Consider the following 27,474-nt stretch of genomic DNA (forward strand, 5'->3'; position numbering starts at 1 on the left):
CTGTCTCCATACTCTTACATCTAACTCTTAGATGGGGCTTTAAATTCTTTGGTAGGTGTCCTAAAACAGCTCAAAACTGATTGATAAAAAGCTATTATCAGAGAAAACGCTTTGATTCTACTCAATAATAAGTTAAAACATTTTGATATTGCGCTCCCTCCCAAACGAATAAAAACCTTAGGCTCCATAAAAACACGAATGAGTAAAATAAATTGATAAGGCACATAAACTGTACAAAAAATGCAGAACCATACATTTGGCTGACCGGAAATTGGCATTGGCAGTCTAATAATTACACATATAACTGAAAATTGGACTACCCAACTTAGTTCCGTGGTGTAGTGGTAAGACACTCGCCTGGCGTTCCGCGAGCGCTATGTCATGGGTTCGTATCCTGGCCGGGGAGGATTTACTGGGCGCAATTCCTTAACTGTAGCCTCTGTTTAACGCAACAGTAAAATGTGTACTTGGATGAAAAAACGATTCTTCGCGGCAGGGGATCGTATTCCAGGGACCATAGGATTAAGGACTTGCCCGAAACGCTACGCGTACTAGTGGCTGTACAAGAATGTAACAACTCTTGTATATATCTCAAAAAAAAAAAAAAAAAAAAAAAAAAAAAAAGTTACCTAAATGTAACCCCATTTATTGAAACCTAACCAAACCTGATAAAGTGTCTCAGTACATATATAAGCCACGGATTCTTACTTAAGTATATAAATTGTCGGAAACGCCTTTAGGAACGTCTAAATTTACACGATATAATAGAGTATTAAATACTCTTGAATTCAGACCCACAATTACAGTAACGCATAGCATGTTAACCCCTGCACACTGCGCATCTGTTTTTGTTAAAAATTTCATGGTGCAGAGGTTAAGGACATATTTTTGTTGTTTTTATAAATGTTCAGTAAATGTTAATGTCGAAATGTTTCCAAATACCAATGTTTTTGTTGTCGGGATTTTGTCAGTTTCTCGCAAGAAAATTTGTGGTAATCAGCTCCACTAAGGTCAGTGATTACTGGACAGTTCCACATAATAATGAATTGGTCAACAATGCCCCAAGATTAATGAATGGTCAACAGTGCCACCAGATTAATGAATAATCAACAGTGCCACCAGATTAATGAATGGTCAACAGTGCTATTAGATTAATGAATAATCAACAGTGCCACCAGATTAATGAATAATCAACAGTGCCACCAGATTAATGAATGATCAACAGTGCCACCAGATTAATGAATGATTAACAGTGCCACCAGATCAATAAATGGTCAACAATGGCACTAGATCAATAAATGGTCAACAATGCCACCGAGATGCACTATGCTGCGTCTAGTATTGACCAAGAAATGCAATTATTTGATGCAATGAAATAAAACAAGCACAATAAGTATATAATGTATTTTACATATATATTCTTACTGCAACAAGATGCATTCAAATTGGTTTATGGCAAAAATTGAGATTTTCATCCCAGGAAGACGAGTGCATTTTCTTAAGTCGGAAATGGAAAGCTGTCTGGTCAGCTTGTTGTGGTCCAGCCACCGTTATTACACCTAATTACTGGTCTCTTTATTGGGCATCTGGTCTGGGGCCAGCGGGCTCCCTGTGGCCAGAAGGAGGCTCGTCCTAGTCTGGTTGGGCAGCTGTGAGTCGTTCGCTTCTTTGAAGGTCACAGTGCCCTTACCAGGTTTAAACAGCTGTATAAACACCCGCACACAAGCACATGCATGTTAATGCTGAGAGGTAATTCGCGCTTCAGGTATGGACGGCTAGGGGCCAGATTCACGAAGCAGTCACGCAAGCACTTACGAACCTGTACATCTATCGTCAATTTTTGGCGGCTTTGTTTACAATTATTAAACAGTTAATGAGCTCCGAAGCACCAGGAGGCTATTTATAACGATAACAACAGGTGATTGGCAAGTTTTCATGCTTGTAAACTGTTTAATAAATGTAACCAAAGCCGTCAAAGATTGAGGAAACATGTACACGTTCGTAAGTACTTGCGTAACTGCTTCGTGAATCTGGCCCTAAGAGACGGGGCATAGAAGGATCAGATGTAACAGCCAGGAACAAAATACACTCACACAAAATACACTCACACAAAATACACTCACACAAAATACACTCACACAAAATACACTCACACAAAATACACTCACACAAAATACACAACATATATCAGACACTCACACAAATACGTGTTCCAAGCAGGTGTCGCGGTGAAAGGTTTAGAAAGCACCAATAATTCGTTAAACCTGATCATATAAGACGGTGTGATATATGTATTGACTGTTTCAATGTTGTTTTCCATCCCAAAATGAGGTGATTCTGGGGCAAATTTCAATGTATATGATCTGGGAAACGATGCAACTTCCACAGAAGGTTTTATGCAGGAAGCGAGACCATCGCTCTACCGTCCAGCCCAAGTGATTGGGCATTATTCCTTCCCCCCCCCCTCTGTCCCATCCCAAATCCTTATCCAGACCCCTTCCCGGTGCTATATAGTCGTAATGGCTTGGCGCTTCCCCCCTGATAACTCCGTTCCCATTCTTTCAACATCCCTGGCCTGATCCTAATCAACCAGGCTGTCATTCATACACCAGACTGCACGCAGCCGGGTCCAACAGTTTGCTTGACCAGACAAGCAACCGGGAGGTGTAAGCCGGCTTCACTTCACGTCACAATATATGAAAGGAAGGGTGGCTCCCTGAACCCATGCTGGTGCTGTGTTACAAGGACTACTTCCCTCCAGATGTTCTACGAGCTGTTTCCTCACGATCTTCTCCATCACCTTACATGGTATACAAGTTAGGGAAACTGGCCTGTAGTTCAGTGTCTCTTGCCTGTCACCCTTTTTTGTATATTGGGACTACATTAGCTGTCTTCCAGCTTTCCGGTAGGTCTCCTGTTTTCACTGACCTGTTATACACTACAGAGAGTGGCATATGTACTCCCAGGAGAGTTTGTCTGTTCCTCTCTGTCTCTGTCTCTCTCTCTCTCCTGTCTACTTATATCTTTTGTCTCTATCTCTTCTGTCTGTCTTTCTCACCACATGTAATATTGCAACAAACACACAACATAACCTCAATTTAATTTTAACAATTATTTCTTTGATTCATCCTTGTAACAAAATATTTGAAAATCCTTGTGGTTATTTTGAAAGTTAAGAAATTATATATATATATATATATATATATATATATATATATATATATATATATATATATATATATTATATATATATATTTATATATATATATATATATATATATATATATATATATATATATATATATATATATATATATATATATATATATATATGTCGTACCTAGTAGCCAGAACGCACTTCTCAGCCTACTATGCAAGGCCAAATTTGCCTAATAAGCCAAGTTTTCATGAATTAATTGTTTTTCGACTACCTAACCTACCTAACCTAACCTAACCTAACTTTTTCGGCTACCTAACCTAACCTAACCTATAAAGATAGGTTAGGTTAGGTTAGGTAGGGTTGGTTAGGTTCGGTCATATATCTACGTTAATTTTAACTCCAATAAAAAAAATTGACCTCATACATAATGAAATGGGTAGCTTTATCATTTCATAAGAAAAAAATTAGAGAAAATATAATTATTCAGGAAAACTTGGCTTATTAGGCAAATTTGGCCTTGCATAGTAGACTGAGAAGTGCGTTCTGGCTACTAGGTACGACATATATATATATATATATATATATATATATATATATATATATATATATATATATATATATATATATATATATATATATATATATATATATATATATATATATTTATATATATTTATATACAAGGAAATTACTCTTCAGTGAACTGACTCGAACCTTGAAAAGTCAAGTGTTCGCGCTCCTTGAATAACCAGTACTCTACTTCTATTCCACGCTGATCGTTAAAAGAGGTTGAAAGTTGGAACTACAGAGGCATATGATAAGTTGTCTGCACTGGCAGACTTTGGGTGCATTATGATGATATCATCAACACACGAGAGAATAAGGCAGCAGTAATACTAAAAGTCCCCATCTCGCAGGATGGTTACTCATACAGGGCCATATGCAGGCGATGAGTCACAATAACGTGGCTGAAGTACGTTGACCAGACCACACACTAGAAGGTGAAGGGACGACGACCTTTCGGTCCGTCCTGGACCATTCTCAAGTCGATTCTCAAGACAATCGACTTAAGAATGGCCCAGGACGGACCGAAACTTCGTCGTCCCTTCACCTTCTTGTGTGAGGTCTCGTCAACAGGGCCATATGTTCAGTAGCCTGCACTGGCAAATTTTGGGTGCAATATGAGGATGTCTTCAAGAACACGAGAGTGAATAAAGTAATTACAAAGCTCCAGGTACCTCATGCCAACGGGTCTGAATGGTCTTATAACTGGGCATTCAGTGATGTAGTGTGGGAGATCATGCCGCAGATCCTGCTCACAGAGTTTGCACCTGGAGTGCTCAGGATTGGTAGATCTGTCACCTGTACCCACCTGCCACAGGTAACGGTAACCCAACCTGATCCTGGCAACCACTGTGTCGCACAGTGGCGACACTGGGCGCCAGGTGGCTGAGTGGTCTGGGCGCCTGGTGGCTGAGTGGTCTGGGCGCCTGGTGGCTGAGTGGTCTGGGCGCCTGGTGGCTGAGTGGTCTGGGCGCCTGGTGGCTGAGTGGTCTGGGCGCCTGGTGGCTGAGTGGTCTGGGTGCCAGGTGGCTGAGTGGTCTGGGCGCCAGGTGGCTGAGTGGTCTGGGTGCCAGGTGGCTGAGTGGTCTGGGCGCCTGGTGGCTGAGTGGTCTGGGTGCCAGGTGGCTGAGTGGTCTGGGCGCCTGGTGGCTGAGTGGTCTGGGTGCCAGGTGGCTGAGTGGTCTGGGCGCCAGGTGGCTGAGTGGTCTGGGTGCCAGGTGGCTGAGTGGTCTGGGTGCCAGGTGGCTGAGTGGTCTGGGCGCCTGGTGGCTGAGTGGTCTGGGCGCCAGGTGGCTGAGTGGTCTGGGCGCCAGGTGGCTGAATGGTCTGGGCGCCAGGTGGCTGAGTGGTCTGGGCGCCAGGTGACTGAGTGGTCTGGGCGCCAGGTGGCTGAGTGGTCTGGGTGCCAGATGGCTGAGTGGTCTGGGCGCCAGGTGGCTGAGTGGTCTGGGTGCCAGGTGGCTGAGTGGTCTGGGTGCCAGGTGGCTGAGTGGTCTGGGCGCCAGGTGGCTGAGTGGTCTGGGCGCCTGGTGGCTGAGTGGTCTGGGCGCCAGGTGGCTGAGTGGTCTGGGCGCCTGGTGGCTGAGTGGTCTGGGCGCCTGGTGGCTGAGTGGTCTGGGCGCCAGGTGGCTGAGTGGTCTGGGCGCCAGGTGGCTGAGTGGTCTGGGCGCCTGGTGGCTGAGTGGTCTGGGCGCCTGGTGGCTGAGTGGTCTGGGCGCCTGGTGGCTGAGTGGTCTGGGCGCCAGGTGGCTGAGTGGTCTGGGCGCCAGGTGGCTGAGTGGTCTGGGTGCCAGGTGGCTGAGTGGTCTGGGTGCCAGGTGGCTGAGTGGTCTGGGCGCCAGGTGGCTGAGTGGTCTGGGCGCCTGGTGGCTGAGTGGTCTGGGCGCCAGGTGGCTGAGTGGTCTGGGTGCCAGGTGGCTGAGTGGTCTGGGCGCCAGGTGGCTGAGTGGTCTGGGCGCCTGGTGGCTGAGTGGTCTGGGCGCCTGGTGGCTGAGTGGTCTGGGCGCCAGGTGGCTGAGTGGTCTGGGCGCCAGGTGGCTGAGTGGTCTGGGCGCCTGGTGGCTGAGTGGTCTGGGCGCCTGGTGGCTGAGTGGTCTGGGCGCCTGGTGGCTGAGTGGTCTGGGCGCCAGGTGGCTGAGTGGTCTGGGCGCCAGGTGGCTGAGTGGTCTGGGCGCCTGGTGGCTGAGTGGAGAGCGCTCTGGATGCGTAGTTCTAGGGACCCGAAATCGATCCCGGGCGATGACGGAAACAAATTGGCAGAGTTTCTACAGCTGCAGAGGACAGCTACTACGGGCTGCTTCCTGGGAAAGGGAGTGCGCGGATAAGAAAAAAAATGAAAAAAAATCAGTTGATGGATTGAGAGCTGAGATGCGGGCCGAAAGAGCCAGAGCTCAACCCCAGCAAGCACAACTAGGTGAATACAGTGGCACATAAATTATAACAGCTGAAAATCTTTTAAAAAACTCTCTGGACATCTAAACCCTGGTTTCAGACTTCACAGGATCGAGTCACTTAAATTCAGACCAAGAACCGCTCCTTCTAATCTAGTGTACTTATGATTAGACATATTATTAGACACCGGTTTCCAACACCACCACACAGCTTTTGTTCAAATTGCTAATACCACCACACAGCACACAGCTGATGTGGTGGAGGCTGACTCCATACACAGTTTCAAGTGTAGATATGATAGAGCCCAATAGGCTCAGGAATCTGTACACCAGTTGATTGACAGTTGAGAGGCGGGACCAAAGAGCCAAAGCTCAACCCCCGCAAGGACAACTAGGTGAGTACAGCCATACGCCAAGCTTTCGGAACCTGGAATGGGACTTATATATATATATATATAAGTGCCTAAACACCCTCACCACTCACACCTTCACAAACAGTGTCTTGAACCACTGAGTGACTCTCCTTGGTAGGAGCTTTATGATAGTGTATTCCGCTTTTTGGAATAAGAAGCGCCTCGCTTCTCATAATTAGAATTAACACATGGACATGGTGGGTAATTCTAATATGTCGTCCCTTCACCTTCTAGTGTGCGGTCAACACATGGACATTACTGATGGAGGAACAGGATGGCACACCCTGGAAACACAAACCGAAACTGTCTCTATTTTCCGCTTGTTACAACTTGTAATAAAGTTGTTACATCTTGTCTTAACGTGTTTATGATGGATTAGAACGTTGTTACAACTTGCTATATTGGTTGTTATAACTGGTTAGGTGGTGTTAAAACTTGCTCGAACGTTGTACCAACGTCGTAGTTTCGGTGTGTGTTTGGCGGGCAGTTGCTTATGGGGTCTCCCAATGCTCGAAGGTAATAAATTTTCAAGTCCTTATCTTCATGAGGTTATCTTAAGATAATTTCGGGGCTTAGCGTCCCCGCGGCCCGGTCCTCGACCCTGGCCTCCTTTTTGATACACACACCCCAAGAAGCAGCCCGTAGCAGCTGTCTAACTCCCAGGTACCTATTTACTTCTAGGTGAACAGGCCCATCAGAGTTAAAGAAACTCTGCCGTTTTCGTCTCCACCGGGACTGAATCCGGAACCTTAGGACTACGAATCCCAACCGCTGCCCACTCAGCTGCCAGGGCCTCCCTTGCTTGTGCTTGAGGCCTGTGGGAGAATTTGTGGGTTTGTGGGAGGGCTTGTGGGCTTGTGGAATGGCTTGTGGGCTTGTGGGCTTGTGGAAGGGCTTGTGGGCTTGTGGGCTTGTGGGCTTGTGGAAGGGCTAGTGGACTTGTGGGAGAGCTTGTGGGCTTGTGGGAGGGCTTGTGGGCTTGTGGGAGGGCTTGTGGGCTTGTGGGAGGGCTTGTGGGCTTGTGGGCTTGTGGGAGGGCTTGTGGGCTTGTGGGAGGGCTTGTGGACGTGTGGGAGAGCTTGTGGGCTTGTGGGAGGGCTTGTGGACTTGTGGGAGAGCTTGTGGGCTTGTGGGAGGGCTAGTGGACTTGTGGGAGGGCTAGTGGACTTGTGGGAGAGCTTGTGGGCTTGTCCTGCAGCCAGGACAAGCCCACAAGTAGAGGGCTTTCAAAGTAGCATTTCTCGCCTTGACAAACGCTACAAACACGTGTTCACATTAAAATTTTGGTGCTGATCTCAAACACGACAACATCACCCCAGCCTCGCTGCCAGAAGTTGTGTGGTACAAGTTTTTAATTGTGTTCTAAATCATTACAATTTTAATTCCCGAGGCTCAGACTTTGCCAGAAATAATCAGTATAAATTCTGGTATAAGGAAAAATGCTTCAATTGGTGCGAGCGGGAGGGACGGAGGTGGTGGATACGTTGGGGGGAGTGTGGATGTGTTCACCTAGTTGTGTTTGCGGGGGTTGAGCTCTGGCTCTTTCGGCCCGCCTCTCAACTGTCAATCAATCAAATTTTTTTTTTTTTCTCTCTCTCTCTCTCACACACACACACACACACACACACACACACACACACACACTAGGTGAGTACACACACACACACACATACACACACACACACACACACACACACACACACACACACACACACACACACACACACACACACACACACACACACACACACACACACACACAACACACACACACACACACACACATAACAAATGCAGTGTTTCCACAGGACTATTATGTTATGCGGAAAGAGAGGGAAGGAAGAGGTGGGGGTGGTGTAGCTCTGCTGGTAAGAAAAGGCTGGGATTTTGAGGAGATGGATATTCAGGGCTGTGAAGGTTTCAGTGACTACATAGCAGGTACTGTAACAAATGGAGGGAAAAAAATTATAGTCGCAGTCATATATAATCCACCACCAAATGACAGAAGACCTAGACAGGAATATGATAGAAACAACATGGCCACCATTAACATAATAGAAAGAGCAGCTTCTGTTGCTAGCAGGAATGGATCTGGACTACTAATTATGGGAGACTTCAACCATGGGAAGATAGATTGGAAGAACAGAGACCCGCATGGAGGACCAGAAACATGGAGAGCTAAGCTGCTGGACGTGGCAACAAGAAACTTTCTAAGCCAGCATACCAAAGAGCCAACAAGAATGAGAGGAGAAGATGAACCAGCAATGCTTGATTTGATATTTACCCTAAATGAATGGGATATAAGGGAAGTTAAGATGGAAGCGCCCTTGGGAATGAGTGACCACAGTGTATTGAACTTTGAGTACCTGGTAGAGCTAGGACTTATCTCCCCCCAAAAAGAACTAGGAATCAAAAGGCTGGCATACCGAAAGGGGAATTATGAACAGATGAGAAGTTTCCTAAGTGAAATACCTTGGGACACAGACCTCAGAGACAAGTCTGTACAGGGTATGATGGACTATGTTACCCAAAAGTGTCAGGAGGCAGTAAACAGGTTCATCCCGGCCCAAAGGGAAAAATCCGAGAAGCAACAGAAGAATCCATGGTATAATAGGGCATGTATGGAAGCGAAGAAACTGAACAAAAAGGCGTGGAGGAACTTCCGGAATAACAGAACACCAGAAAGCAGGGAGAGATACCAGAGAACCAGGAATGAGTACGTCAGGGTGAGAAGAGAAGCAGAGAAAAATGTTGAAAATGATATAGCAAACAAAGCCAAGACCGAACCAAAGCTACTCCACAGTCACATCAGAAGGAAAACAACAGTGAAAGAACAGGTATTGAAACATAGAACAGGCGAGGACAGGTATACAGAGAATGACAGAGAGGTGTGTGAGGAACTCAACAAGAGGTTCCAGGAGGTCTTCACAATAGAACAGGGTGAGGTCACTGTGCTAGGAGAAAGGGAGGTAAACCAGGCGGCCTTGGAGGAGTTCGAAATTACGAGAGAGGAGGTCAAGAGACACCTGCTGGATCTGGATGTTAGAAAGGCGGTTGGTCCAGATGGGATCTCACCATGGGTACTGAAAGAGTGTGCAGAGGCACTTTGCTTGCCACTCTCCATAGTGTATAGTAAATCACTAGAGACGGGAGACCTACCAGAAATATGGAAGACGGCGAATGTGGTCCCAATATACAAAAAGGGCGACAGACAAGAGGCACTGAACTACAGGCCAGTGTCCTTGACTTGTATACCATGCAAGGTGATGGAGAAGATCGTGAGAAAAAACCTGGTAACACATCTGGAGAGAAGGGACTTCGTGACAAATCGCCAACATGGATTCAGGGAGGGTAAATCTTGCCTTACAGGCTTGATAGAATTCTACGATCAGGTGACACAGATTAAGCAAGAAAGAGAGGGCTGGGCGGACTGCATTTTCTTGGATTGTCGGAAAGCCTTTGACACAGTACCGCATAAGAGGCTGGTACATAAGCTGGAGAGACAAGCAGGTGTAGCTGGTAAGGTGCTCCAGTGGATAAGGGAGTATCTAAGCAATAGGAAGCAGAGAGTTACGGTGAGGGGTGAGACTTCCGATTGGCGTGAAGTCACCAGTGGAGTCCCACAGGGCTCTGTACTCGGTCCTATCTTGTTTCTGATATATGTAAATGATCTCCCGGAGGGTATCGATTCATTTCTCTCAATGTTTGCGGACGATGCTAAAATTATGAGAAGGATTAAAACAGAAGAGGACTGTTTGAGGCTTCAAGAAGACCTAGACAAGCTGAAGGAATGGTCGAACAAATGGTTGTTAGAGTTTAACCCAACCAAATGTAATGTAATGAAGATAGGTGTAGGGAGCAGGAGGCCAGATTCAAGGTATCATCTGGGAGAGGAAATTCTTCAGGAGTCAGAGAAGGAAAAAGACTTGGGGGTTGATATCACGCCAGACCTGTCTCCTGCAGCACATATCAAGCGGATAACATCAGCGGCATATGCCAGGCTGGCCAACATACGAACGGCATTCAGAAACTTGTGTAAAGAATCATTCAGAACTTTGTATACCACATATGTCAGGCCAATCCTGGAGTATGCAGCCCCAGCATGGAGTCCATATCTAGTCAAGGATAAGACTAAACTGGAAAAGGTTCAAAGGTTTGCCACCAGACTAGTACCCGAGCTGAGAGGTATGAGCTACGAGGAGAGACTACGGGAATTAAACCTCACTTCGCTGGAAGACAGAAGAGTTAGGGGGGACATGATCACCACATTCAAGATTCTGAAGGGGATTGATAGGGTAGATAAAGACAGTCTATTTAACACAAGGGGAACACGCACAAGGGGACACAGGTGGAAACTGAGTGCCCAAATGAGCCACAGAGATATTAGAAAGAACTTTTTTAGTGTCAGAGTGGTTGACAAATGGAATGCATTAGGGGGTGATGTGGTGGAGGCTCACTCCATACACAGTTTCAAGTGTAGATATGACAGAGCCCGATAGGCTCAGGAATCTGTACACCTGTTGATTGACGGTTGAGAGGCGGGACCAAAGAGCCAGAGCTCAACCCCCGCAAACACAACTAGGTGAGTACAACTAGGTGAGTACACACACACACACACACACACACACACAGGCGGGACCAAAAGAGCCAAAGCTCAACCCCCACAAGCACAAATAGGTGAGTACACACACACACACACACACTAATATCCTAACCTAACCTAACCACATTCCCCTAATTGCCTAATTTACAATTAGGCAATTAGGTGAGTACACACACACACACACACGCACACCTTCCCCTCACCTCTCAGTGAGGGGTGAGACCTCAGATTGGCGTGAAGTCACCAGTGGAGTCTCACAGGGCTCTGTACTCGGTCCTATCCTGTTTCTGATATACGTAAATGATCTCCCAGAAGGTATAGACTCATTCCTCTCAATGTTTCCTGACGATGCCAAAATTATGAGAAGGATTAAGACAGAGGAGGACAGCTTGAGGCTTCAAGAAGACGTGGACAAACTTCAGGAATGGTCGAACAAATGGTTGTTAGAGTTTAACCCAAGCAAATGCAATGTAATGAATATAGGTTTAGGGAGCAGGAGACCAGATACAAGGTACCATTTGGGAGATGAAATTCTTCAAAAATCAGAGAGAGAAAGAGAGAAAGACCTGGGGGTTGATATTACGCCAGACCTGGCCCCTGATGCCTATATCAAAAGAATAACATCAGCAGCATATGCCAGGTTGGCTAACATAAGAACGGCCTTTAGAAACCTGTGTAAGGACTCTTTCAGAACTTTGTATACCACATATGTCAGACCAATCCTGGAGTATGTGGCTCCAGCATGGAGTCCATATCTAGTCAAGCATAAGACTAAACTGGAAAAGTTTCAAAGGTTTGCCACCACACTAGTACCCGAACTGAGGGGTATGAGCTACGAGGCGAGACTACGGGAATTAAACCTCACGTCACTGGGAGACAGAAGAGCTAGAGGGGACATGATCACCACATACAAGATTTTCAGAGGAATTGATAGAATAGATACTGACAGACTATTTAACACAAGGGGCACATGACTAAGGGACACAGGTGGAAATTGAGTGCCCAAAAGAGCCATAGAGACGTTAGAAAGAATTTTATCAGTGTCAAATGGAATGCAGACACATGGAATGCATTAGGCAGTGATGTGGTGGAGGCTGACTCCATACACAGTTTCAAGTGTAGATATGATAGAGCCCAGTAGGCTCTGGAACCTGTACACCTGTTGATTGACAGTTGAGAGGCGGGACCAAAGATCCAGAGCTCAACCCTCGCAAGCACAACTAGGCAACTAGGTAAGTACACACACTCACCCAGGAAGCAGCCCGTAGCAGCTGTCTAACTCCTAGGTACCTATTTACTGCAAGGTAATAGGAGCATCAGGGTGAAAGAAACTCTGCCCATTTGTTTCCGCCATCGCCGGGGAACGATCCCCGAACCCTTAGGATTACGAGTCCCAAGCGCTGTTCACTCATCCACCAGGCCCCAAATGTGTGGGAAGGGATGGCTGTCTCCTGGAAAAGTCTGGAGGAGACATGTTTCTTGGCCGCAGTTCAGTGCTCGGGAATATTTAGCATCAAAGAGGAGCGACACCGGCTCTTCAGGGCCAGACCTTCTCTGTAATTTCCATACTCATTAGCTTTGGGATATTGAGCATTAGCCCCAAGTCAAAGGTGCATATTTTGTATTGCGTCTGTCACTCTCAACCACACATACACACACAAACTGGAATAGAGGAGAGCTCGGGGAGACATGATCACAACCTACAAAATTCTAAGAGGAATCGACAGGGTAGGTAAAGATAAATTCTTTAACACTGGGGTTTACGCGAACTGGGGGACACAGGTGGAACTGCGAGCCCTAATGAGCCGCAGAGACATTAGAAAGAGCTTTTTCAGTTTCAGAGTAGATAGTAAATGGACCTGGGTGGTCCATTTACCTGGACCACCCAGAGACCTGGGAGTGGATGTGACACCTAATCTAACTCCTGAGGCACATATAAATAGGATAACGATAGCAGCGTACTCTACTTTGGCGAAAATTAAAACTTCATTCAGAAACCTGAGTGAGGAGGCTTTTAGGGCGCTTTACGCTGCCAACGTGAGACTCGTCTTAGAGTATGCCGCGCCATCATGGAGCCCCCACCTGAAGAAACACATAAGGAAACTGGAGAAGGTTCAGAGGTTTGCGACGAGGCTTGTCCCAGAGTTACGAGGGACGGGATATGAAGAACGTCTGAGAGAACTGAACCTTACGCCACTACAGAAAAGAAGGGAGAGAGGAGATATGATAGGAACATATAAAATACTCAGGGGAATTGACAAAATGGAAATAGATGAAATGTTCACACGTAATAATAACAGAACGAGGGGACATGGGTGGAAACTGGAAGCTCAGATGAGTCACAGAGATGTTAGGAAGTTTTCTTTTAGCGTGAGAGTAGTGGAAAAATGGAATGCACTTAAGGAGCAGGTTGTGGAAGCAAATACTATTCATACTTTTAAAATTAGGTATGATAGGGAAATGGGACAGGAGTCATTGCTGTAAACAACCGATGGCTGGAAAGGCGGGATCCAAGAGCCAATGCTCGATCCTGCAGGCACAAATAGGTGAGTACAAATAGGTGAGTACACACACACCAGAAGTCACACTGCAGCAGGCTTCAGGAATACCAAATTACTGAAGTATAGTGATCACGTTGAGGGCTTTTAGTGGTGACCCATGTTACTTAAAGGTATAGGGGAGTTTAAAAGTAAATAAGATACACGAAATAAGTGAAAGTGAGTGAAAGTTCTGTGTTGGAAAAGTTTATATTACACAACAAACGACCGTCAATAACCAAGATGGCCGCCACCATGGGGAAGGTAAACACACCAACAGATGATTGTTTCAAAGGATTCTCGCCGCAAGATATAAGGAAAGGAGGTTTTCTTGGCTGGTTAGAGATAATTGAGGACATGCTAAAGAAGTATGAAAAAAGTAACTGAATTAGAAGGAGAAAATGGAGCTCTCAGGAGTGAGTTTCGCAATTTAAATGAAGTATTCTTCAGCAAGGTAAGAAAATTACTGCCTTAACGAACAATGTAAAGATACAGGAGGAACAAATCAAGCAACTATTAAAAGAAAATGACATATGGAAAGTGAAGAGTAAGGAATTTGACGAAATTAACAAGAAAATAGACTCACATGGTGACCAACTCCAAGGAACATAGTGAGCTAACATAGAGTTAGGCAAGGATATACAAAGACAAACTTTATTGACAACTCACATAGAGGGGGTAAATAAAGAAGTAGAAAAGTACAGAGGAATATAAAAAGACTTATCTGCAAGTCGTAAAAGAGAAAGAGACAATCAATTAAGTGTTTTGGAAGTCAAAACCAGAAATGACCAACAAGAAGCAGAAATTAGACAAACAATTAAGAAAGAACTGGTAAACAGCAGTAAATTAGTACAAAACAGTACAGACAGACGTAAGTCCATAATAATTTTCGGGTGTTTAGAATTAGAATTGTTCTAATAGTCCAGAACTGGAATTAACGTCCATCTGACCTCTAAGTTGAGGCTTTTTATAGGCGACGGTTCAAATTCAAGTTCAAGTATGTTTAATGAGACAAGAAAAAAAATACATCTCAAAGGGATAGAGTAGCTTAGGCTATTTCTACCCCAAAACTTTATTCCCAACAGCATTTGGCGTTCCCAGGGGGTCACCCATCCAAGTATTAACCAAATCCAACGTTGCTTAACTTCGCTGATCTTAGGTGAAGGCTTTAGGGTAAGCCAGCCAGCGTGTTGGTGGAGAGTAGAAGTGGTGTTTTGTGGAGGACTGTGGAGGACTGTGAAGGACTGTGAAGGACTGTGAAGGACTGTGAAGGACTGTGGAGGACTGTGAAGGACTGTGAAGGACTGTGAAGGACTGTGGAGGACTGTGAAGGACTGTGGAGGACTGTGAAGGACTGTGGAGGACTGTGAAGGACTGTGGAGGACTGTGAAGGACTGTGGAGGACTGTGAAGGACTGTGAAGGACTGTGAAGGACTGTGGAGGACTGTGAAGGACTGTGGAGGACTGTGAAGGACTGTGGAGGACTGTGAAGGACTGTGGAGGACTGTGAAGGACTGTGGAGGACTGTGAAGGACTGTGGAGGACTGTGAAGGACTGTGAAGGACTGTGAAGGACTGTGGAGGACTGTGGAGGACTGTGAAGGACTGTGGAGGACTGTAGAGGACTGTGGAGGACTGTGAAGGACTGTGGAGGACTGTGGAGGACTGTGAAGTACTGTGGAGGACTGTGGAGGACTGTGGAGGACTGTGGAGGACTGTGAAGGACTGTGGAGGACTGTGAAGGACTGTGGAGGACTGTGAAGGACAGTGGAGGACTGTGGAGGACTGTGAAGGACTGTGGAGGACTTTGGAGGACTGTGAAGGACTGTGGAGGACTGTGAAGGACTGTGGAGGACTGTGAAGGACAGTGGAGGACTGTGAAGGACAGTGGAGGACTGTGGAGGACTGTGAAGGACTGTGGAGGACTGTGAAGGACTGTGGAGGACTGTGAAGGACTGTGGAGGACTGTGAAGGACTGTGAAGGACTGTGGAGGACTGTGAAGGACTGTGAAGGACTGTGAAGGACTGTGGAGGACTGTGGAGGACTGTGAAGGACTGTGGAGGACTGTAGAGGACTGTGGAGGACTGTGGAGGACTGTGAAGGACTGTGGAGGACTGTGGAGGACTGTGAAGTACTGTGGAGGACTGTGGAGGACTGTGGAGGACTGTGGAGGACTGTGGAGGACTGTGAAGGACTGTGGAGGACTGTGAAGGACTGTGGAGGACTGTGAAGGACAGTGGAGGACTGTGGAGGACTGTGAAGGACTGTGGAGGACTGTGAAGGACAGTGGAGGACTGTGAAGGACAGTGGAGGACAGTGGAGGACTGTGAAGGACTGTGGAGGACTGTGAAGGACTGTGGAGGACTGTGAAGGACTGTGGAGGACTGTGGAGGACTTTGGAGGACTGTGAAGGACTGTGGAGGACTGTGAAGGACTGTGAAGGACTGTGGAGGACTGTGAAGGACTGTGGAGGACTGTGGAGGACTGTGAAGGACAGTGGAGGACTGTGGAGGACTGTGAAGGACAGTGGAGGACTGTAAAGGACTGTGAAGGACTGTGAAGGACTGTGAAGGACTGTGGTGGACTGTGGAGGACTGTGAAGGACAGTGGAGGACTGTGGAGGACTGTGAAGGACAGTGGAGGACTGTGGAGGACTGTGAAGGACTGTGAAGGACTGTGAAGGACTGTGGAGGACTGTGGAGGACTGTGGAGGACTGTGAAGGACTGTGGAGGACAGTGGGGGACTGTGGAGGACAGTGGAGGACTGTGAAGGACTGTGGAGGACAGTGGAGGACTGTGGAGGACTGTGAAGGACTGTGGATGTCAGTGAAGGACTGTGGAGGACTGTGGAGGACTGTGGAGGACTGTGAAGGACTGTGGAGGACTGTGAAGGACTGTGAAGGACGGTGGAGGACAGTGAAAGACCGTAGAGGACTCTGATGGATTGGCCCGAGAATTCCTGAGAAAGGTGGACTCGCTGGCGTGAGTATCGTAGACAAAAGACTCAGGGAATGTACCATGAGTGGTGTACGATAGAAGAAAGAAGTGGACTCGCTGGGGAAAGAAGATTACAGAAGTTGTATAGTGTCTTGTGTGAAAGTGACACCTGTAATGTTATGTGCTGAACATGTGTGTTTGCAGACGAGGAGTCACAATAACGTGGCTGAAATATGTTGACCAAACCACTCACTAGAAAGTGAAGGGACGACGACGACGTTTCGGTCCGTCCTGGACCATTCTCCAGTCGATTGTGTGGAGGATTTACATATGTGTAAATATGTATAACAAAGAAGTACACTTGGTGATGGATCTGTTTAGTGTTGCTTACCCCCCTTATCCTTTAGATTAATTATTACTGCCTTAATATTAATTATTATAGAAGAAATTATTTATTTAGATCAATTATTACTGTTCTTAATAACTAACCTGACTCGGGGTGGGATAGAGTAAAAACAGTCACTAAGACCTTTATTTATGGTGGTACATGAAAAGAACCCGGTTACAGGCTAAGTGAAGCCGTAACAGATGGATAGACGGATGGACATATGGATGGATCGAAAATCTAAAATCTTGGGCCGCGCTGAGCCTCCAAACATGAAAGAAAGCTTGAATAGTCCCTAAGCCATAAATCTCTCAAGAACACCTGGACTGACTTAAGAACACTAGGACTCATTTAAGAACACCAGGACTACCTAAAGAACACTAGGAATCCCTTAAAAACACTAGGACTCACTTAAGAACACAAGGACTCATTTAGGAACTCTAGAACTCACGTAAGAACACTAGAACTCATTTAGGAACACTAGGACTCACTTAAGAAAACTAGGACTCATTTAAGAACACGAGGACTCACTTAAGAACACTAGGACTCACTTAAGAACACTAGGACTTCCTTAATTCACTAGGAATCAATTAAGAACACTATGACTCACTTAAGAACACTAGGACTCACGTAAGAACACTATGACTCACGTAAGAACACTAGGACTCACTTAAGAACACTAGGACTCATTTAAGAACACCCAGGATTCACTTAAGATCACTAGGACTCACTTAAGAACACTAGGACTTCCTTAAGAACACTAGGTCTCCCTTAAGAACACTGGGTCTCCCTTAAGAACACTAGGACTCCCTTAAGAACACTAGGACTCCCTTAAGAACACTAGGACTCCCTTAAGAACACTAGGACTCCCTCAAGAACACTAGGACTCCCTTAAGAACACTAGGACTCCCTTAAGAACACTAGGACTCCCTTAAGAACACTAGGACCTCCTTAAAAACACATGTATTCGACCAGGATTTGATGAAATGAATCCAATTAGCACCATGAAAGTTGCCAGGGATTGATCAGTCATGATGCTTAGTAAATGAATTCCAGGATTGACCAATCCTTAAAGGCATTCGCTGGTGAAGTGGTTAAATACTGAGTACACCTGTGGGTGAGCCCTGGCTAGGAAGATTCGAACCCTAATCAGGTCAAAGAGTTCTTAAGATACGTGTTATGTAACTTATGATCAATATATATTTTATTTTATTTTATTTTATATATATATATATATATATATATATATATATATATATATAAATATATATATATATATATATATATATATATATATATATATATATATATATAAATATATATATATATATATATATATATATATATATATATATATATATATATATATATATATATATATATATATATATGCAATTGACGATCACAAAACACTGATCATTTTATGCGGAAAATCCACAGAGAAATATGAAATGAGGTGAACGTTTCGGCTTTGTTAAAGCCTTTGTCAACACCAGACTGACTAAGGAGAAGGGAGAAGGGGGAGGATATATAGGCCGACACCTGACCAACCCATCCCTCGGGTTGGTCAGGTGTAATTAACCAAAATCAGGTATAGCTTAGCTTAAAATGGTCAAAGAGGATTAAGCGGTCAGAGAATAAGGATGAAAGATTAAAGAAAAGCCTCATGAACACACAATATATGAATATATACACAATATATATCTCTTTGACCATTTTAAGCTAAGCTATACCTGATTTTGGTTAATTACACCTGACCAACCCTAGGGATGGGTTGGTCAGGTGTCGGCCTATATATCCTCCCCCTTCTCCCTTCTCCTTAGTCAGTCTGGTGTTGACAAAGGCTTTAACAAAGCCGAAACGTTCACCTCATTTCATATTTCTCTGTGGATTTTCCGCATATATATATATATATATATATATATATATATATATATATATATATATATATATATATATATATATATGAATTTTTACATTCATGTAAAGTCACTAGGACGCATAGCGTTACGGGCAAATTTTCCTTGGAATATAACCACTCTAAATCGTTTAACCAGGTACACATTCAGTGCTGGGTGAACAGAGGGAGTACAGTTAATGATTGGAACCTAGTCAATCCTCTTCTGCCGAGATACGAAGCCCTAGGCCAAATCGCTCACATAGCGTGGGACGAGTGTCATACCACTGTGCCACGAGGATTGCTTGTTACTCAGTACTACTGGTTGATTAGCACTTTCTTGTTAATCAACACATCTTGACTGGCACAATCAGTGAAATATAACTATTGAATATATAGGTAGGAAGGTGAAGTGAAAAACAATATATTTGTTCCTGAGTATAAGAAAAAGAGAAAACTGCAAAAGACTTATTAATAACCAATGCATGTAGGTCTCTCAAACCACCATCCCTAATGATTATTAAAAACTCGTGCAACACATGTTGTATGGCTTTGTAATTTGTATTAAAAGAGATTCAATAATGTTTCTATGGAAAATATTTTTACAGTGTGTTACTGAAGAAGACCTCACCCAGACAGTCTGGGGAAATTTTTATGACAAATAAACAAATAAAGCATTAGATAAATGAATGCATCTTCAAAATATTTATGCTGCAAAATTCGAATTTTCAAATCTTGAGTTGCCTCATCTATATATAATGTATTATCATTTGTACAGAGTACTTTGTAAATGACGCATTTATGACTATGAAGGTTGTTTCTAAGTAAACATTTTACAGTTGTTCTTCAGGTCAGTGATGAAAGCTTTCATTACAAAATAAACAAACATTATAACTAAGGAAATTAGAAGCTAGTAAATATACAAAATAAGAAAATATGCCAATTATAACTAATTATAATTAGTTATAATTACTAATTATAGTAATTGTAGGTATAATTACTACAGCACTTAGCTTTCTATCTTGTTAAGGTCATTTTCTAATCTCCGTTGAGGATACATTTGATTGTATAATTATTTTTCAAATGCAAACTACAATCAATAAAATAAGCCCACGGCAGCTAGCGCTTTTAATACCACGTCTGGAATGCATATCTGGAAGATATTATAGGTGTTATATCTATAATATATAGAAAGGTTATAGTAGGGGAAAGATATCATATAGTAGGGTTCTCCTGGTTTCCCACTCTGATATACAGCAACAGCACATCATGAGCCTATATGGCCTATATTGCTATACTAACATATGGTCTATATAGGGCTATATTGCCCTAATAACATAGTTTTCATCAAGTCCCCCCCCCCAACACCAGCTAAAAAATTTAACGTCCGTATAAGCAAAATTTGTGACCAATGGGATGTGATGAGGCAACTGCTCGTCATTATCACCAAACTGGTCATTCTGAGGCTGCACTCACATATATGTCCGGTCAATTGCTTATTCTCGCGGTACACAGTTATTTCCTTTTGGCCATTCCTACACGTTGGAGCTTTATGTGCTCGTAGCCGAGCATAGAGACTATGTAGGGTGGTACAGCCGTGGGGGTGAAGAGAGCTATGGTGTAGAGGAGATACAGGTGTGGCGTAGAGGAGATACAGATGTAGCGGGCAGCCGACGCAGCTGTAGACAAAGCTTTGACGGGAAGAGAGACACAGCTGTTTCACGATGAACGAACAGTTATGGGATTAATGAGGCAAAGCTCTGGCGTAAAGGAGACAGCTGTGGCGGACAGGAGACACAGCTGTGGTGTGGCAGATACACATCTGCGACGCAGCTGTGACGCAGAGGAGAGACAGATGAGCCGGCAAGACAAGAAAGCTTTGATTGGAAGGAGTCACAACTCTGATGATGAGGAGAGGAGAGGTGGAGGGGGGGGGGGAGAGGTAGGAGTTGCAGTAGTGAGGAGACACAGATGTCCTAGTTAGGAGAGAGAGCTGAGGTGGTGAGGAGAGAGAGTATTTCTTACCTGGATGTGCTTTGCCAAGTTGGGATTCTCTTACAACCACAAGCTTAAACAGACTCCCACCTCTATCCTTCATCCTCTCCCAGCGTCATCCTCTACCAGCGTCATCCTCTCCCAGCGTCATCCCGCTCCTCAGCCAATCCATCCGCCTACAGATGCATCCATACAACAAACCAGGAGGAAAAGCCACCAATATATTCACTCTGGTGAGAAACCACTCATATACAAGGAACACGTGTTCTATGTACTCACCTTGAGGGAGAGAGAGGGAGAGAGTGGGAGGACTGAGAGAGAGAGAGTGGGAGGACTGAGAGAGTGAGAGAAGGATTAGAAGGGGATAGATATTGAGAATGTGGGATAGAGAGGAGAGAAGGGGAAAGAGAGAGACCTAAGGGTAGGCAGGATAGAGAGACGTAGAGGGATAGCTAGCTGCTACAGCCTAAGAACAGAAATGTTTATGCAGTCACCACTGTGAGATTCCGGTTCAGGGACCAGATTCACGAAGCAGTTACACAAGCACTTACGAACCTGTACATCTTTTCTGAATCTTTGGCGGCTTTGTTTATAATTATTAAACAGTTAATGAGCTCCGAAGCACCAGGAGGCTGTTTATAACAATAACAACAGTTGATTGACAAGTTTTCATGCTTTTAAACTGTTTAATAAATGTAACCAAAGCCGGCAAAGATTGGGGAAATGATGAACACGTTCGTAAGTACTTGCGTAACTGCTTCGTGAATCTGGGCCCTAGTTCGTAAGTACTTGCGTAACTGCTTCGTGAATCTGAGCCCAGGGACCCGGGAGTGAGATAAGGGGGAATTACATGATATCCTTACCACCAGGTAGGTAGTAACATCAGTAGTACAACACTGAGCAGCAATACGTAATACAGGTAAAAAAAACTCCTATCTTATAGCTGGAATAACTCTAAAACCATCTACTTTTCGCTGTACAACAAGGATATAAATGGAACAATATGGTGACCAGACCACACACTAGAAATTGAAGGAACGACGACGTTTCGGTCCGTCCTGGACCATTCTTAAGTCGATTCGAATTAAGAATGGTCCAGGACGGACCGAAACGTCGTCGTTCCTTCAATTTCTAGTGTGTGGTCTGGTCAACATACTTCAGCCACGTTATTGTGACTCCTCGCCTGCATATGGAACAATATGTTCTGGATAATTAAGTTATGACCTCAACTGACTCTGGAAGGAGTAATTAACAATCAGGAACACTCGGTCAATAGATAATATAGTGGTCAGCCTGCTACTGTACCACACTGGTACAATTAGCACCACACAAGAGGAGTCGATAGTTCAAATTCCAGTTTATTTAGTTCATGAAATGAAGTATCCTAACTATGACTCCCTTGTAGAGACAACTGAATTGATGCTCAATGTATCTGAATTAATGCTCAGTGTATTTGAATTGATGCTAAATATATCTAAATTAATGCTCTGTGTATTTGAATTAATGCTCAATGTATCTAAATTAATGCTCTGTGTATTTGAATTAATGCTCAATGTATCTAAATTAATGCTCTGTGTATTTGAATTGATGCTCAATGTATCTAAATTAATGCTCTGTGTATTTGAATTGATGCTCAATGTATCTAAATTAATGCTCTGTGTATTTGAATTGATGCTCAATGTATCTGAATTAATGCTCAGTGTATTTGAATTGATGCTCAATGTATCTAAATTAATGCTCTGTGTATTTGAATTAATGCTCAATGTATCTAAATTAATGCTCTGTGTATTTGAATTGATGCTCTTTGTAACAAGATAAAGAGAGCAGAACTTTTCCTTACAGTGAACCTCACCTGGCCTGAGGAACATAGTCTGTCCTTCAGAGCTCCGAGGAGCCCCACACACACACACAACTACTCACACACCTTCAATCTCTCTCTGTCTCTGCACCATCTTTTATACAACATTTGGGCCGTGTCATTCCCACCGAACACACGAACGAAACCAAGACGTTGCTACAACCTTCGAACACGTATTAAAGCCTCACAAGTTGTAACAACGCTCTAATGGTTATAAAAACATTATTACAAGATGTAACAACTTTATTACAAGTTGTAACAAGTGGGAATCATAAGGACCGTTACGTTGCATGGACAAGATCCTTTCACGTTATTTAACGTAGATTAGTGATCACCAAGTGGATTAGCAAGGCCGTAACGTAACTACCAAGCTCGTTATCTCCTAGGAACTTGACCTGACCTGACCTAACTATCGTTAGTGCCTGTAGGAGGCACAGACGCTGTGTACACTCGCACACAGCGTCCACTGCGTGCAGACTCCATACACAGTCTCAAGTGTAGATATGATAGAGCCCAGTAGGCTGAGGAATCTGTACATCTGTTCAATGACCGTCGAGAGGCGGGACCAAAGAGTCAAACCTCAACCCTCGAAAGCACAATTAAGTGAACTAGGTGAATACACACACAGTTAAGTTTCCACACGAACAAGGGGACACAGATGGAACCTGAGTACCCAAATAAACCACAGAGACATTAAAAAAGATTTTTTTCAGTGTCAGAGTAGTTAACAGATGGAATGCATTAGGCAGTGATGTGGTGGAGGCTGACTCCATACACAGTTTCAAGTGTAGATATGATAGAGCCCAGTAGGCTCAGGAATCTGTACATTAGTTGATTGACAATTGAGAGGCGGGACCAAAGAGCCAGAGCTCAACTCCCACAAGCACAAATAGGTGAGTACATGCCTTTTCGATCTCCACCTTCCCTCACAAACACACACACACACACACACACACACTTACACACACACACACACACACACACACTTACACACACACACATGATGTGTATGTGTATAGTCATGAAGGACCTAAATCACGGAGAGATCGATCAAGGAATCCCAATGATGGGAAAGAAACGTGAGGAGCAAAATTAGTGGAGGTTCAACCCGTTCTCGCACTTGCTTATAGTCAATATCTTGCTTAAGAATAAGTGCATATGCGACATACTAATTTATGGAAATTATAGACAAGAAGCAGAGAGTGAGGGGGGGGGGGAGACCTAAGACTGGCGTTTAAGACAGAGGAGGACAGCCAGAGGCTACAGGATGACCTGGACAGGACTGATAATGGTTCAACAATTGGCTATTAGAGTTTAACTCGAGCAAGTGCAAAGTGATGAAGATAGGCGTAGAGAGCAGGAGGCCAAACACAAGGTACCAGCTGGGAGAGGAAATCCTTCAGGAGTCAGGAAGAGAGAAAGATCTGGGGGATGATATCACGCCAGACCGTCCCCTGAAGCCTACATCAAAAGGATAACATCAGCAACGTATGCAAGGCTGGCGAACATAAGAACTGCATTCAGAAACTTGTGTAAGGAATTATTCAGAACCTTGTATACCACATATGTCAGACCAATACTGGAATATGCGGCTCCAGCATGGAGTCCACATCTAGTCAAACATAAAACGAAGTTATAAAAGGTTCAGAGGTATGCCTCAAGGCTAGTCCCCGAGCTAAGAGGTATGAGCTATTAGGAAAGATTATTAGAACTGAATCTCACGGCACTGGAAGACAGAAGAGTTCGGGGAGACATGATCACTACCTATAAAATTCTCAGAGAAATTGACAAGGGTAGATAAAGATAAACTTTTTAACACAGGGGGGTATGCAAACATGGGGGACACAGCTTGAAACTGAGTATTCAAATGAGCCACAGAGACATAGGAAAGAACTTTTTCAGTGTCAAAGTAGTTAACAGGTGGAATGCATTAGGCAGTGATGTGGAGGTTGAGCCCAGAATACAAATCAGTTATCTGAACATAGATTTTTAAAGTATCTGAATTCAATATTACTCATATCAATGCTAAATTCTATGGACTCTGGCTGGCACATTTCATATCTATCAACTTCGTGAAGTGGGCATAGGGTCCGAACCACCTTCAAGATGGGCATGGCGGCCGCCACTGATCCCCTATGATACTCCCCATAAACTCCCCTTTAATTCTACCCTTAAAGTTTAATGAGACTAGCCCCAAGTTTCTGGCCTCCAACCACAGACAGATAAACAAAGAGTCCTCTCTAATAGATTTTCCACTGCACATATGCACACTCACGTACACTGGCCATCATAAGAACTACCTTTAGAAATTTATGTAAGGAATCGTTCAGGACCCTGTATACCACTTATGTCAGACCAATCCTGGAGTATGCAGCTCCAGCTTGGAGTCCATACTTAGTTAAACACAAGACAAAATTAGAGAAAATTCAGCGGTATGCCACCAGACTGATCCCAGAACTGAGAGGAATGAGCTACGAGGAAAGGTTAAAGGAGCTGAAACTCACTTCTCTGGAAGACAGGGGCGTGAGTTTCAGTAAGTAACAGAAAGGGGAGACATGATAACCATCTACAAAATTCTCAGGAAATTGACAGGGTGGACAAAGACAAACTCTTTACCACGGGTGGGACACGAACAAGGGGACACAGGTGGAAGCTGAGTACCCACATGAGCCACAGAGACATAAGAAACAACTTTTTCAGTATCAGAGTTGTTAGTAAATCAAATGCATTAGGCAGTGATGTGGTGGAGGCTGACTCAATACACAGTTTCATGTGCTGATATGATAGAGCCCAATAGGCTCAGGAACCTGTACACCAGGATGATTGACAGTTGAGAGGCGGGACCCAAGAGCCAGAACTAGGTGAGTACAAACACGTACACTGCTATGTACTTTATGTGCGCCCCTCTGGAATTATTCCCAACACAGAGCCTGACGGCTGATTGGACAGCACTCCGGGTTCGTAGTACTAAGGTTCCCAGTTTGATCCCCGGCGAAGGAGGAAAAAATGGGCAGTTTCTTTCAACCTGATGTGCCTGTTCACCTAGCAGTAAATAGGTACCTGGGAGTTAGACAGCTGCTACGGGCTGTTTCCTAGGGATGTGTAACAAAAAAGGAGGCCTGGTCGAGGACCGGGCCACGGGGACGCTAAGCCACGAAGTAATCTCAAGATAACCTCAAGATAACGCGGATGACGTTATCTTGGCGCTATAATTGTGGTCAGGTCAGCACCAGGGATGACGTACTCTCACAGTGACGTCACAGCGACGTCGTCGACGGCAGGCAGACGTCAGCGGTGCGTTAACTTCACCTGCACCGTCAACAACAGACCAGAGCTATGAGGACTGTGTCTCAACACCCAGGCCGGGACAGTGACGTGACAACAACAGCAGTAACGTGACTAACAGTAACGTGACAACAACAACAGTAACGTGACAACAACAGTAACGTGACAACAACAACAGTAACGTGACAACAACAACAGTAACGTGACAACCACAGCAACGTGACAACAACAGTAACGTGACAACAACAACAGTAACGTGACAACAACAGTAACGTGACAACAACAACAGTAACGTGACAACAACAACAGTAACGTGACAACAACAGCAACGTGACAACAACAGTAACGTGACAACAACAACAGTAACGTGACAACAACAGTAACGTGACAACAACAACAGTAACGTGACAACAACAGCAGTAACGTGACAACAACAGTAACGTGACAACAACAACAGTAACGTGACAACAACAGTAACGTGACAACAACAACAGTAACGTGACAACAACAACAGTAACGTGACAACAACAGTAACTTGACAACAACAGTAACGTGACAACAACAGTAACGTGACAACAACAACAACACTTGACAACAACAGTAACGTGACAACAACAACAGTAACGTGACAACAACAGTAACGTGACAACAACAGTAACTTGACAACAACAGTAACGTGACAACAACAACAGTAACTTGACAACAACAGTAACTTGACAACAACAGTAACGTGACAACAACAACAGTAACGTGACAACAACAGTAACTTGACAACAACAGTAACGTGACAACAACAACAGTAACGTGACAACAACAGTAACTTGACAACAACAGTAACGTGACAACAACAGTAACGTGACAACAACAACAACACTTGACAACAACAGTAACGTGACAACAATAACAGTAACGTGACAACAACAGTAACGTGACAACAACAGTAACTTGACAACAACAGTAACGTGACAACAACAACAGTAACGTGACAACAACAGTAACTTGACAACAACAGTAACGTGACAACAACAACAGTAACGTGACAACAACAACAGTAACTTGACAACAACAGTAACGTGACAACAACAACAGTAACGTGATAACAACAACAGTAACGTGACAACAACAACAGTAACGTGACAACAACAACAGTAACGTGACAACAACAGTAACGTGACAACAACAACAGTAACGTGACAACAACAACAGTAACGTGACAACAACAGTAACGTGACAACAACAACAGTAACGTGACAACAACAACAGTAACGTGACAACAACAGTAACTTGACAACAACAGTAACGTGACAACAACAACAGTAACGTGACAACAACAGTAACGTGACAACAACAACAGTAACGTGACAACAACAGTAACGTGACAACAACAGTAACTTGACAACAACAGTAACGTGACAACAACAACAGTAACGTGACAACAACAGTAACTTGA

At 44.3% G+C, this 27,474-nt stretch overlaps 1 protein-coding gene across 1 annotated transcript in view; it reads right to left on the bottom strand.

Annotated features, from left to right (window-relative positions):
• LOC138370251 (uncharacterized) overlaps positions 1-27,474 on the bottom strand; it is a 62,037-nt gene that overhangs the window by 29,132 nt on the left and 5,431 nt on the right. Inside the window, exons 4-6 of the mRNA XM_069334256.1 lie at positions 14,803-16,721; positions 7,330-7,719; positions 4,533-5,898 (exon numbers count right to left, since the gene is read on the bottom strand). Coding sequence (XP_069190357.1) covers positions 4,533-5,898; positions 7,330-7,719; positions 14,803-16,721 — 3,675 coding nt within the window. The remainder of the gene's footprint in view (positions 1-4,532; positions 5,899-7,329; positions 7,720-14,802; positions 16,722-27,474) is intronic.

The sequence above is a fragment of the Procambarus clarkii genome, chromosome 31, assembly GCF_040958095.1.
Source record: "Procambarus clarkii isolate CNS0578487 chromosome 31, FALCON_Pclarkii_2.0, whole genome shotgun sequence".
Taxonomy (NCBI): Eukaryota; Metazoa; Arthropoda; class Malacostraca; order Decapoda; family Cambaridae; genus Procambarus; species Procambarus clarkii.